Source organism: Jaculus jaculus, chromosome 3 (assembly GCF_020740685.1).
Source record: "Jaculus jaculus isolate mJacJac1 chromosome 3, mJacJac1.mat.Y.cur, whole genome shotgun sequence".
Classification (NCBI taxonomy): Eukaryota; Metazoa; Chordata; class Mammalia; order Rodentia; family Dipodidae; genus Jaculus; species Jaculus jaculus.
In genome coordinates this window covers 140,677,384-140,691,069 of record NC_059104.1, presented here as the reverse complement: position 1 = coordinate 140,691,069, position 13,686 = coordinate 140,677,384, and the positions used below count along the sequence as shown (strand labels likewise).

The following is a 13,686-nucleotide window of genomic DNA, read 5'->3' as shown; positions in this document are numbered from 1 at the left end:
CAGTAAGCCCTTGTCTTAATGTTCATACTCATATTTTAATTCTACTATCGCTTTTGGTTAGAGAGCCTTCTCTCTTCAGATAGCAGTGACCTTGGGATGAGTCAGAGGGCACCTTGGTGTTGAGAAGACATGGCAGAGGAGTGCTCAGCACTGAAATATCTCAATCACAACTTCCATGGCCCAGGGTCCATTGTGGAAGAGGTGGCAGAAAGAATGTAAGGACCAAAGGAAGGGTAGGACTCCTTACAATGTGCTCCTCCAGATGCAAAATGGCCTGGATATCCATGACCTCACAGTTCTTGACACTACCTATGCAAGACTACATAATAGGAAGAAAATGTCATGACATCAAAATAAAAGAGAGACTGATTGATAGGGGGAAGGATATGATAGAGAATAGAGTTTCAAAGAGAAAAGTGGGGGGGGGGAATTACCATGGGATATTGTTTGCAATTATGGGAGATGTCAATAAAAAATTAAATGGTAAATATTTGTAGTATATTACATGTCACTTTTATCCCATTAAAGATAAATAAGGAGGCAATGATTTATAGTAAGAAAACAATTGGGTTATTGTAGTTTGAATCTGGAAATTTCCTCATAGATCACATAGATCATGTTTTGAAACCATTCTTAACCCTTGATGATGCTATTGTGGAACCTTGGTGATATGGGTCCTTGCTGGTGGAAAGTGGTTATTAGGAACAGCTTCTGAAGCTTAGAGCTGCACAGGTTTCTGCCCCACTCTGCTTCCTGTTCATGCCTAATTCTAACAGCTAATTACTTCCACTGCCATGAACTAATATGCTCTGCTATGCATCCCCTTACTATGAAGGTCTGGAAGCTTCTGAAACAGGTGTCAAAAGAATTCTTTCCTCCCTCAAGTTGCTTCTGTCTTTTATTTTGCTCACAGCTGTGCAAAAGTGACTAAAACTGAAACTGAGTTTCAAGAACTACAGTTTACTGATTTGTATACACCTGGCCATGTGATTCCTAGGCCATTAAAGTGGTTTATGGGAGGAGCAGGGTAAAGACCTTAGATTGCTATAACAGTGATTAATGGGCCATTCTGATGTGAGGTTAGAGTATCAGAATAGCAACAGAAATGTAAGTAGTAAATAAAAACCATGTGCTACAGAGATTTCAGAGAGGAATAAGGACTCCATTGGAAATTGAACTTAGAGGCATTAATGTTACAGTTTGTCAAAGAATTTTTTTAAGTTTTGCTGTTTGAGTGAGGCTAACTGCTTGAGCCAAAGTTCCTTCCTTACATTGCTTCTTCGGTTATTGTTGTAATATCAGAAAAATAATTTCTGTAAGGAAAATAGTTTAGGCAGCTCACTGTGCCTTAGGAATTGATTTCATGGGAGTATTTGAACATTCAGGGAAAAGAACTTAAAAGTTAGAAGCCACATTTGAAGAGAGACAACCTTCATGAACATGCTATGCGTGGCCTTGAATAGTGGAATCATCTGCAAGCTGCGGAGTTCACAAGCTTGACAGACATGGGGGAGAGGGTTTGGAGAGTGGCCCAGAGCCTCAGTAGAAGTGTAGAGAAGCTTGACCCATCTTTCCCTACAGTTGGCTGCTGTGTTCCCTAAGCTATGAAGTAGTTCTTATCATAGGCATTGTGGGATGATTCCACTCCTTTTGAATTGTTCTAGGATTGCTCTTCTTAGTATAATTCATTTCTCAGTGACAAGTACTACATTTCACCTGTCAGACTCACTTTTCTTCCTCCCAAACTTACTCTAGCCCCAGACTAGTGCTTGGCATATGTAAGAATGAAATAAAATGTGTTGAGTGAATGAATGAATGAATGAATGCATTCATTAATTTAATATCCATATCAAATTGAACCTCTAGAAATAGAAGTAACTTCAACAACCTCTCAGTCTCTCTCTCTCTCTCTCTTTTTTGTCTTTTTCTATAACTTAGGCTACTAGTTTCTTTCTGTAGGAAAACTTTCAGAACATAGTTCACTTTGTAACTCCTCCAGTTTGGTAAACAGTACACTTTTACCTTCAAATTTATATTTTAGATTTTCATGTTGGGATTTCAAACATTAAGGTTGTATATTTTTTATCAAGTTTCTTCAGATATTGGACATAGGCCCTGATTATGTACTGCCTTTGACAAAAGAGAGACTCAAACCCTTTATCATTCTAGGATGAACATTTCCTGATTGATTTTTGGAGAGTTACAAACATAGTGTGCTATAGACTAGGAGGCAGCTGTGGAGGTCGGGGCAAATTATTGAAAATGGGAATAGTTAGCTCATACCTCGATGCACAAAGAAGCCCTCTCTGAGCCTGTAACTGTGCATGCAGGGCCCCGGGCCATGAGGTGGGTGATCAGCACTAACAGGAGTGCTAATATGATGTATTAAATGTCAGCTCTACATCGCTGGGTGTGCATATCTCTCTTGTTGTACTGTCGGTTTATGCTTATTCAGCCCTTTGAATAATTTAACACATTTCATACTCTAAATTACTCTCAGCAATTTGATGGGGGCTTCTGGCAGTTTACTTGAAACACTCAGTGTTAGGTCAACACAGGGTCCCAGCTTCTGCTAAATAGAAGTACTCTGCTTACTTAGAAAAACATAATTAGTTTTCTCTGTGGATCTCTTCAAAGGTGGGTGGGGTGGGAGAGCAGGGATGGAGAAATCCAATGCATGTATTCATTTGGTTGTCAATCCAGAATGAGCCAGGGATCCAAGAGTTAAAAATTTAATGGAGTGGGGGCTGGCCTTCAGGAGAAGGAAAAGTTGAAGGGCACGGAAAACAGTCTGAGTAATCTGAGTGCACTGTGCAAATGTGTGTGTATGATAAATGACCCTCATTTCGTCAATACTGACTGTGCCCGAGTCCTTTTTTCAATTTAATCCTCACCTGAAACTGGGCTGCCCCAGTAGAGACTTTGCACAGTGAAACAGTGAACCTCTCTTCCATTGGAGACTCCTCACTTCTTACCTGTGTCTCTGGATTACCTGTGTGGAAGCAGCAGTAATGATGCAAAGCCCCCACATTCTTGGATTTTGACTCTCCCATCTCTCTAGAGACAAAGCTTCAGTGACTCTAAAATATTTAAACATTTCTCAGAGTTGTAGACATACTGACTTCTTCAAGGCTCCAAGAAGGACCTTTTCTCCCTCTCTGTCCTGTATACAGCCAAAATTGATAAGTCACAGACTTTTGTGTGAGATGAACATCTTCAATTAAGACTTCAAAGCTCCCATTTGATGAGGCATCACCTTGGGAGAAATCCCTAGCCTTCCTGTGACCCCATCCAGCCAATGTGGGCCACAAAGTGATGATGCAAGAAGCTGTGGGCTCAGCTTTGTTATGTGGCAGTGGGAATGATTGACTGGCCCCTCTGGGTTTGAACTCCTCCACCACTCTCTAGATATGCTGAAAAAGCTTGTTGGGGGATTTGGAGAGCCTTACGCATACTGAGACACCATAATGAAGTGTTAGCTTATCATCCTTTTTACCCCCTTTGAAATAGTCTGAGCCTGCATGGTAACCTTAGGTCAAAACTATTTGGGATGGTGGAAACTTGTGATAAACACATGCTTTGAAGGTTAGAATGCCATCCACGTAAGCACATCAGATTAAATTTTTTTTATTTAAGGTTTTATATAAAAATACTTCAAACTGTCAGGAAGTCCAAATGTGTGCACATTTGTTTGTATGTGCATACATTGTGTATGTGAATATTAGTTCCATATGTACTTGCAATTGCATAAATAGAAATGGTCACACACTGAATATGCATACATAATAGACATCTATTCAGTCATTTGTTTAAAAACTTAGCAATATGCTGTAAAATAGCAGAACTTTAAATATTACTATGTGCATATTGTCAGGTACTAAAAATGAAATATGCTCTCCTTTATTTGGAAATCTATATTGTATTTATAGAAAGGAAGGAAATGATCATAATGTCATAGAATCAAATCTCTGAAGAGAAGCCCCATTTACATGCAGCAAGGAGCTTAAATAACTCTCACTGTATTATTAACTAACTTATAAATAAGCAAAATTTTCTTTACAGGTGTGATTACTTAGTCATCTAACACCACTTTATGTCATTCTGTAAAAACATACTGAAAATGTCCTTTTGTTGACCATAGAGGTATTTTGAATGGATAACATTGATTTATTCAATTGCTTTTATCCAGAAAGATAGCCACATTTTTCTCAATAAATGCACCACCCCATTAAACAAAACTTTATATCATAATGATCATATTAGCTTTGTAAAGTGGAATATTTCTTAGTAAGTATAAATGAAACACTACTTTTAAGTCACACCCTCCAGGTTTTTCTTTTTCTCTTAAACCACAATTCAGCAGATACAGGGCACACTTATTTTACTAGCTGTCCATGCCCCATCTCTTAGTTAGAGCTAAACATCAAGCTATAACAGTGCTGAGTTCTCCTTCTGCCACTAAGTATGTACTGCTACTGCAGTGTATAATGTTAGTCATTAGCAGCAGTGATGGTGCAGTCAGGAAGGAAGCCACAAGGTGACAGCCAGGTGTATTTCACACACACACATACATCATGGTTCTGGTATCTGGTTTATGAAGGATCTTCAAGGAATGAGCCATGCAAGGAAACTTCTGAATCTCAAAAACTCTTTGACAGGATTCATGACATATGAGCCCTGTTGCTGACCAGTCTCACCCAACTATGCACTAACCTCTCAGTGTCAGTATTCCGATAGCAGGTGATAGTGCTGCTAAGTTATGAGTTAGCACATTCTCTTAAAGATGGCTTTAATGAAGGGACTATAAAGGTGTCCATTCACTCATTGGTGTGGCTTCTAGAACCATTGCCTAAAAACATAGACTGCCTGTGTGAATAAAAAGAAAAAATGCAGCAAATGAGCTCTGTTCACTTTTCTGCTACCTTGTTCCTGATTGTTGCTCTGGAATACCTCTTTGCTAAGCCTAACAGGAGAAACTTGGGGAACATATCCCTTACATAACTAGTCCTTGATGCGCAGACTGTCATATCATAGAGTCTCACGAACTTGTGTTCATGTGAAAGAAAAATGTTCTGAGCCCATTCTTAGGAATAGTTATGGTAGGAACATGCAGTGTCAGTACAAAATTTAAAATAGCTCAATACCTGGTATTTTTATAATAGCATAAACTTGAGTCATTTTCTTGAGGCTTTCCTGCCAAAAGAGGATTGACATGTACTCGAAACACCTTTAATAATGGTGAAGTTTTGCACTGTCATCCCACAAATATTATGTTGGAAAGTGGAGGCTTCATGGAAGATCGAGAGAAAATGCAAAACTTTAAGATATGCCAGCATACATGTGTGCATTAGCCAAAGTAGTGGTCAGTATAGGGACAAACTGGGCATAGCAAAAGCATGAAAGAACCAGGCCACAAAGAGGGGAAAAGTATGAGAAACAGCCATTTTTGATTGCATATTTAGAAAGCTGGCCCATTGAGCTCAAGATCCCTCGGAGGCCCTGTGAGCATCTGACCTCACCTTTCTGGCATATAGATTGAGGGTGTATTCTCTCTGTAGCTTCCCTTCTTACTGGGTCTTGTAACAAAAATCCTTTTGCCCTATTTAGATCATCTGCTATGTGATGAAAGAATTAGTCCTCTAATAATGATATGGCCATGATTTAGCTTTTTTAGATATTTAAAGGATTGGGTTTGATAAACAAATAATAATGTATATGTTTGTGGTATATTCAAGTGGATTGATTCATTTATACTCTGTGAAAATGCTGAATTGAGAAGACTAGGCTTCTTCACACCCATTTTTACCTATCTATAATCCCCACTTTCAATATAAGATAAATTATTTGCTAGTGAGAGAGGGGAGTCTGAGTGACAAGGTGACAGGAGGTTTTTCATTGGAGAGTAGGAGAAGACAAAAGGACCTCTGCAATTTTCTCTCAGTCTCAAAGCTCTCATCCTCCCTTGCTCACTGACCCCATGTTGTAAGACAAGTTCCTACAAATGCATGCACTTCCTCCTGGAGGGTGGAAGGAGGCTAATGAGAGTCGGGAGGTGAAAAAGTCCAAAAACAATGAAAATTTCAAGATTTAAAAGACCCCATATGAAGAGTAAGAATTGCTTTGGAGAAGAGATTCTTGGATCAGCAGAGCTGCCTGCAGTATGTACAATGAGCTCCGGAGACGCAGCATTTGTGAGTCGTCTCCTATGCTGGGACGGGCTTTGCAGTGATGCAGCTGCATTTGACTCATCCATGGTCCTGTAAGTTACCCCAAAGACTCATTGGTTTCCCAAGTTGGACACTGGTGCAATCATTACTTTGGTCTCTTCTCAGTTCCTCATCTACACGTAAATATATACTTGTTATGTCTCCCCAGGAAGACTCAAAGTGACAGCCCAATGATAGGAAAGAGAGTGATATTAAGTTTTTTCCCCCCCCCCCTTTGGTTTTTCGAAGTAGGGTCTTGCTCAAACCCAGACCCACCTGGAATTCACTATGTCATTTCAGGGTGGTCTTGAGCATGGCAATCCTCCTACCTCTGCCTCCTGAGTGCTGGGATTAAAGGCATGTACCACCACGCCCGGCTGGTATTAAGGTTTTGATTTTGCATACTTCCTAAAAGCCAATGTGATTAAGGCTCTTTCATAAACCTGTAGCAGTACTTGGAGGAAGGAAATCCTATTTGAAATGTGAAATGTGAAATTTCAAGTGTTGGAAATTTGTTAAGATGTTTTAAAACTCCAAACAAATATATCCAGGAACTGAGAAATTATTTCCCATTATAAGCCAGAGGGTACAGTTAGGGTGACTAGATCCTTAAAGGTTAAAAAACAAAACAAAAAAAAAAAAAAAAAAACAGGAAAGTCTGCACTTGCTAGAAACCAAAGACAATCTGACTTCTCATCTCTTGCCTAGTTCCTTGACCTGCTTCTCCACAAACAACCAGGACCCATCCTGAAAGGTGGTCTTTCATAGGATTTCAACACTGTAGTTGGCCAAGTTCAGCTTCCAGAACTTGGTGCCAGGGCTACCCTCTTCCTGAGACAGCCTCTAGCCCTAAACAACTAGCTTTCCCTCTGATTTACATGAGCCAGAAGACAGCCCACCACTATAAGTTTATAAATACCTTGCAGTCTCTCTGACTACTTGGACACTTCCAGCTGAATGTGAGATTTTTTTCCTCAGCTGGGTCTGGGTTGGCTTGGCCAAGGCCTAGGCCCAGTCCCAGCCAGGAAGGCCCCCTAGCCCTTATTATCCACATGGGCTCCTTTACTCCCTCCAATTCCCCATATAACAGAAGCTCCTTGAACTTTCTGGTTTTTTTTTTTTTCTTTCTTTCTACAGTTCTTCCTAGCTCTCCACATGTGATCTCTAGCCACATGGGTGCCTTTCCTTAGCTCTGTACTTTCCTCAATAAATATCATAATTTAATAATTATCCCTCTCAGTCTTCTTTTTCACTAAATTCTTTGATTCAAATTACAAATAAACCTAGGGTTTGAAGTGCAAGGATTTTCCTGAACCCCTAGCACCCAGTTACACTAGCACTCATTTTATTCCTTAAACATTTACAAAAATACTGGCTGTAAGTACTCAAAAAAAACTTCATGTTTATTTTCTTATCCCAGCATCATTAAGGCTTAGGGATGTTTTTACATAGGTAGCTTCTAATTTTATATTTAAAAGATGGAATTACTCTTTCTCTTTCAAGTCATGTATCTGAGTTAGAAAAAAATCTTTTTGTAAGATGGAAAATTTCAATTTATTTCCTCCTAGGGGCAAATTATGTGGAAAATATTAAGTAATTCTTTTAGTCCCAATTCAAGAACTGTCCTGAAGTAATCAATTTTTAAGACTTGACATAACAAAACTATTTTGAATTATTCTAAAGTTAACAGGAATAGGGCATTCAACTGAACAGAAAACTTGACAATGATTCAAAGACTTTTGCTTCCACTGTGGGTAACCCAGGTTATTCCTCTTTTTAATTGCTTTTCATAAGCTATTTCATTCTTTTCCTATAGCTAAAATTCCCATTCTGACAACCAGAGATTGTCTCCCCTCACAGATCCCTTCAAAACTGTCATATGCACATTCTCCAAATCTCCATTCTCAAGGAATAAATTCTTATAACTGGTCACTACATTCAAAGAGGGTCAGTTCTGGGGTGAGAATCGAAGTTCCCTCTGTCATCTGCTCATTTCCGGAGGTTTGGGCCAAGATACTACTCTTCCTGGAATAACTTTGCCTCTCTCTCCCTCCTGTGTATCTTTCCAAGGACTCCACCTTGCTGTGTCTCCCAAGTTAACACAAATACAATCTTCTGGACTTAGCTTAGCCTCAGCTACCTCTTCCCAGCCCTTGTTCATCCCAGCCAGGGCAGATACAACACCTCAGTTTGGACTTCTCTGCTCCTTGGACTTGGTCCAAAGCACTGATCAAATTATGAACTATTGTACATACTTTAATCTGATTGCCATCACTTGCTTGGATAGAATAAAGAGAATCTGACTACCATGAAAGAATTCTGAAGAATCTGGCAGTACTTCTCTTAATCCCTCTTTCTTATTCTGTTTAGACTTTTATGTCTTTTCTGGATTATTGGCACTATCTTCCTTATGGGCTCAGCTACTAATTTATTTCTAGTCCTTCCATATCATGCACTGAAAGACAGGGTTGTATGTTAAGTAGTCCTGTATCACATACATACCTAAGTTCCACACACAACATATTTACCATCATCCTGAGTTTTCTACCTTCTCCCTGTGTGGTAATTTGGAAGTAAAACGTTCCCTATAGACTCTTGTGCTTGAATTCTTGGTCCTCAGCTATTTGGAAAGGTTGTGGTACCTTTGGAAGGAGAAGCCTTGCTAAAGGAAACGTGACATTGGGGATTCTATTTGAGGTATGGCAGCCTACCCGCCATCTCTTTCTTTTCCCCTCTCCCTCCTCTTTCCCTTCTTCCCTGCTGGTTTGATGATGTGACACTGGGACATTGGCTTCCTGTTCCTTCCATGCTTTCTCCAACATCATTCACTCTACTTTTTGGAACTAAAAGGCAAATTAAATTCAATTCCTTCCATAAGTTTTTTAAGATCAATAATTTTATCCCAGAAAAGAGAAAAAAAAAAAACTTATATAGAAAATCGGTATAGAGAAGTGGGATAATTGCTGAGATAGACTTGACCATGTGGTTCTCAGTCTTTTGCAACAGGTTTATGGGAGGATTGTGGAGGTATTTGGAACTTTGGACTAGAGAAGTCTTTCAAGGATCTAAGTAGATTTTATTGGATGACTCTGGTGGAGTTTGAAAGATCAGAAGGCTGAGACAAATGTGGACACTGGAAACTTCACTCATGGGGTCCTAGAGAACAAGGGCTCTATCTGGAACTGGGATAGAGGCAATTCACAAGAAATTTTGGCAAAAACGGCCGCATTCTGCCAATATTCTGAGAATTTGAACAAAATTGAATTTAAAAGTAATGGGCTAGTGTGTTTAGTCAAGGAAATTTCAAGGCAGAATAGTATTGAGTCTGTGGCATGGCTTCTTTTAGCTATTTTTTAAAACTACAATAAAATCAAGAAAAACATAGGAAAGAAAGATAGAAGACATGTGAAGTTTAGAAAGGGAAGAGCTATGAACAGGTTTAAAATCCCAGACAACGAGACTACAACTTCTTAAACTGTAATTATAAAAGGGATACTGCCATTAAAGAGAAATCTATAGCTATGCACTGCAACAATAGGAAAGATGTTTGGCAGGCAAGATCCAAGCCATTGAAGGATCAAGATATCAAGAATGTTAATTTTTTTGAAAGACATGTCTGAGGAAGAATGCTAAAGGAGTTCTCTATTTCCCTGGACTCTTTCTTTTTTTTTTTTCTTTTGGTTTAGTGAAAGAATATCTTATGATCTAGGCTTCTTCAATCCTTGCTCTCTGAGTCTCTCTTTGTCTCTGGAGACGAGATGCACTTCAGCAGAGTCCCAGGTTTCACAAACACCTTACCCAGGGATGGTAATATCCTCTCATGAAACCAAGGACACATCACTGACATCTCCCACATCAGACTGATTTCTCCTGCCACCATGGAGCTTCTTCCCCTTGAGTCTATAAGCCAAAATAAACCTCTTTTTTCCCCATAAGATGCTCTTGGTTGGATGATTTCTCCCAGCAATGTGAACCTGACTACAAAATGAATCTAGTCCCTTAGTTACCACATAATGAGGAGCTGTAACTTTGGTCCTCTCCCTAGCTACCATTGCTGTGGTTCTTCCTCAGATTTGTTCTGTTGAACTAAAGTGAGCACCTACCCTGGAAGATCACCCTGTCTCCACAGATCCCTAGTCTTGTTGGACATACCCATAGTAGAAAGACAAACTATTAAAGAGATTTGGATTAAATACCAAAGCAGATATGAAATGCAAAAATATCACAGATACTTAAACCCACCTTCCATTTCAGGGTCACTAGGCATTTGGCATGTTCAATGACTCCAGTATTCACAAACTCATGAACAACAGACCTAAGAATGCTTTAGTCTGAAAAATTCTTGATTTTTTTTTTCTGGATACACATGTAATTGTTTAAATATTTTTCAGATTTCTGTAATCATAAAAATGTAAATTGTAAGCTGGAAATGGTTGTGCATGCCTTAATACCAGCACTTGGGAGGCAGAGGTAGGAGGATCACAGTGAGTTTGAGACCATCCTGAGGCTACATAATGAATTCCAGGTCAGCCTGAACTAGAGTACAACCCTACCTCAAAGATAAATAAATAAATAAATAAATAAATAAATAAATAAATAAATAAATAAATAAATGGAAATTGTTCAGTCTTTAAACTTTAAAGGCTAAATCAATTTATCTTTTAATTTCAAGTTCACACTGGAAGTTTTCTTCTAAGGTAATATATTATCATTGCACTATCCCAAGTATCTAACAACAGATTGGAAGATTGTATAGATTTTATGCTAACCCAGCCTGTTCTGGAGAGACATGTACTGAGGGTAAGGGAATTTGGGTTTCTGTTTAGGGATGTGACACATTTGCTGTGTGATTTTGGACAAATGACAGTCCTACTCTGTATTTTCTTTTTTAATTTGAAATTACTTTAACAACCTAAACATCCTCATATCTATACTCTTTAATTCTAGGTTTGCCCTGAATAGACAGTGGGAATTAGGACTGTGATGTGGGGATGGTATTTTCAATACAAACAAAACATGAACATGTTCCTGGAGTGTGAGACAAGTCACATACTTTCAATAATCTATGAAGGCTTCAGCTATCAGTACTGTCACTCACCACCCGCAAAACGTTCTTCACGGAGTTGAGGGGTGGCGGGCTGCGGAGGCCGGGGCCGCGGCTCCACGTGCTTCCCGAGGACGGCTGAAGCCGTTGGCGGCGCCGGTTGGGAGAGCACAGTAGTACCCCACAGGAGAGGAGGCTCAGTGGAGTGAAGAAAATACAAGTGGAAAAGCATGTGTCTGTTTGCAGAAATTGTGAATGTCTTTCTTGCATGGACTGTGGAAAGGACTTCTGGGGTGATGACTACAAACTTCATGTGAAGTGCATCAGTGAAGATCAGAAGTATGGCGGTAAGAGCTATGACGGCAAGACCCATAAAGGAGATGAGAAGCAGCAGGCCTGGATCCAGAAAAATAATGAATTGATAAAGAAACCCAATGTCAGCCCCAAAGTAAGAGAACTTTTACAGCAAATTGGTGGTTTTGACAACGTTCCCAGAAAAAAGGCAAAGTTTCAGAACTGGATGAAAAACAGCTTGAAGGTTCATAATGAATCTATCCTGGAGCAGGTGTGGAATATCTTCTCAGAAGCTTCCAGCAGTGAGCCAGCCAATAGGGAGCAAGATAAACAGCCACTGGGCCAAGAAACCAAGACCCAAGCAGAAATTCCTCCCAAAGTTCCATCCTCAAAAGCAAATGGCACCACAGAGGAGCAAGCAGAGGTAAAAAAGAATAAAAGGGAAAGGAAGGAAGAACGGCAGAAGAATAGAAAAAAAGAAAAGAAAGAATTGAAGTTAGAAAACCATCAAGGAAACTCAAGCAGCCAGAAGGCCAAGAAGCGTAAGAAGGGTCAGGAGGCCAAACTTGAGGCTGATGGGGAAGAAATTGAGAAGGCCAATGGCTGGGTGGGGAAGAAGACCAAGAAGGTCCAGGCCTCGGCAGAGGGACCAGATGCAGGTGGTGGCTCTGCAGATGCTGACAAGGAAGACACGGAGACAACTGTGGGGAAGAAGCGGAAGCATGCGGAAGTTGAATCATACTGTAAGAAGAAAAAGATGAAGTTGCCACGACATCCTGAGGATGGAGAGCCCAGAGACCATGAAGTCCCTGCAAAAGGTAAATTCAACTGGAAGGGAACCATTAAAGCAGTTCTCAAACAGGCCCCGGACAACAAAATAGCAATCAAAAAGCTGAAAAAAAAGGTTATAGCTCAGTATCACACAGTAACAAAGGACCAGCACATGTCTGAAGAGGAGCTCTTGGCCATCTTCAATAAGAAAACCAGCAAGAATCCTGCCTTTAAGATACTAAAAGACAAAGTCAAGCTATTGAAATGAACATTTTGGTTTTTAAAGGAAATCCACTCTCTTGAGGTGTTCCTCTCACTGCTGTTTGTAAAACCTGTAATGGATTATAATATAATAACTCAAGTTTTGCTTTCTAAAACTGTATTTTTAAGCTAATGGAACAATATATTTTTGTTAAGAACTTTTATGAAAAAATAAAATATATTCTTGTCAAATTCTAAAAAAAAAAAAAAAAAAAAGTTCTTCATGACCTCATCCCACCACTTAAAAAGACGCTGACTGAAAACAGAACTGTCTTGATAGTTAATAATCACTGACGCTGCTCATATAATTGTTATGCATGTATATATAGATATATATGTATATACATATATATGTATATATATGTATATACATATCCCCAAAACAGCATTTAACATATAGAAAGTATTCTGTGGACTGTCCTGGGTGAAGAAGCAACAACAAACTGGAATGTTATTTGTTAAAAATCTCAAGTAAATTAATATACTCTCATTATTTATTTGTTAAATGTGTCTATGCGCATATTGAAGACAAAAAGGATAGCATGTGTGAAGCTCTCCAGTAAATATTGATAAATACTTTAAGAATTTAGTACAGAAAATCCAAGTCATATAATGTATGCTTCATTAATTTAAACCTAACCCATTATCTCTATTAGATCCCTACTTATGGGGTAGAGAAATATTACTGAAGAAATGAGCATTCCCCATTGCCAAGGTCCATAAAGCTATAATTAAATGCATTTTTTTGGTCCAATGTACAGTCTTACTCTAGCCCATGCTGACCTGGCATTCCCTATGTATTATCAGTCTGCCCTGAAACTCATGACAATCTCTGCCTCCTGAATGATGGAATTACGAAACACACTTTCTATAATGTATTGCTATGGAACCTACTCTTTATCATATCTAAACTAACAACCTGAGTACTTGACATTTTGTGACCACAATGTTTATTTTTGAGGTTAACCACAAAGTGGGAACTCTAACAAAGTTTAAGGACCTGTGAAAAGACTACTCCATCACTTCCAATAACACATGGAGAGGAAGCTTGGCCTCTAGGGGAATTTTTCACTTCTGAGATGAAATGTCAGCATAATACTTACTGTATTC

At 39.1% G+C, this 13,686-nt stretch overlaps 1 protein-coding gene across 1 annotated transcript; it reads left to right on the top strand.

Moving 5' to 3' along the window:
• Positions 1-6,101: 6,101 nt before the first annotated feature.
• LOC123459475 (cell growth-regulating nucleolar protein-like) lies at positions 6,102-12,768 on the top strand. Its single transcript, XM_045146099.1, has 2 exons — positions 6,102-6,259; positions 11,395-12,768. The coding sequence occupies exons 1-2, from the start codon at positions 6,102-6,104 to the stop codon at positions 12,581-12,583; spliced, it is 1,347 nt and encodes a 448-aa protein (XP_045002034.1). The 3' UTR covers positions 12,584-12,768.
• The last annotated feature ends 918 nt before the right edge of the window (positions 12,769-13,686 follow it).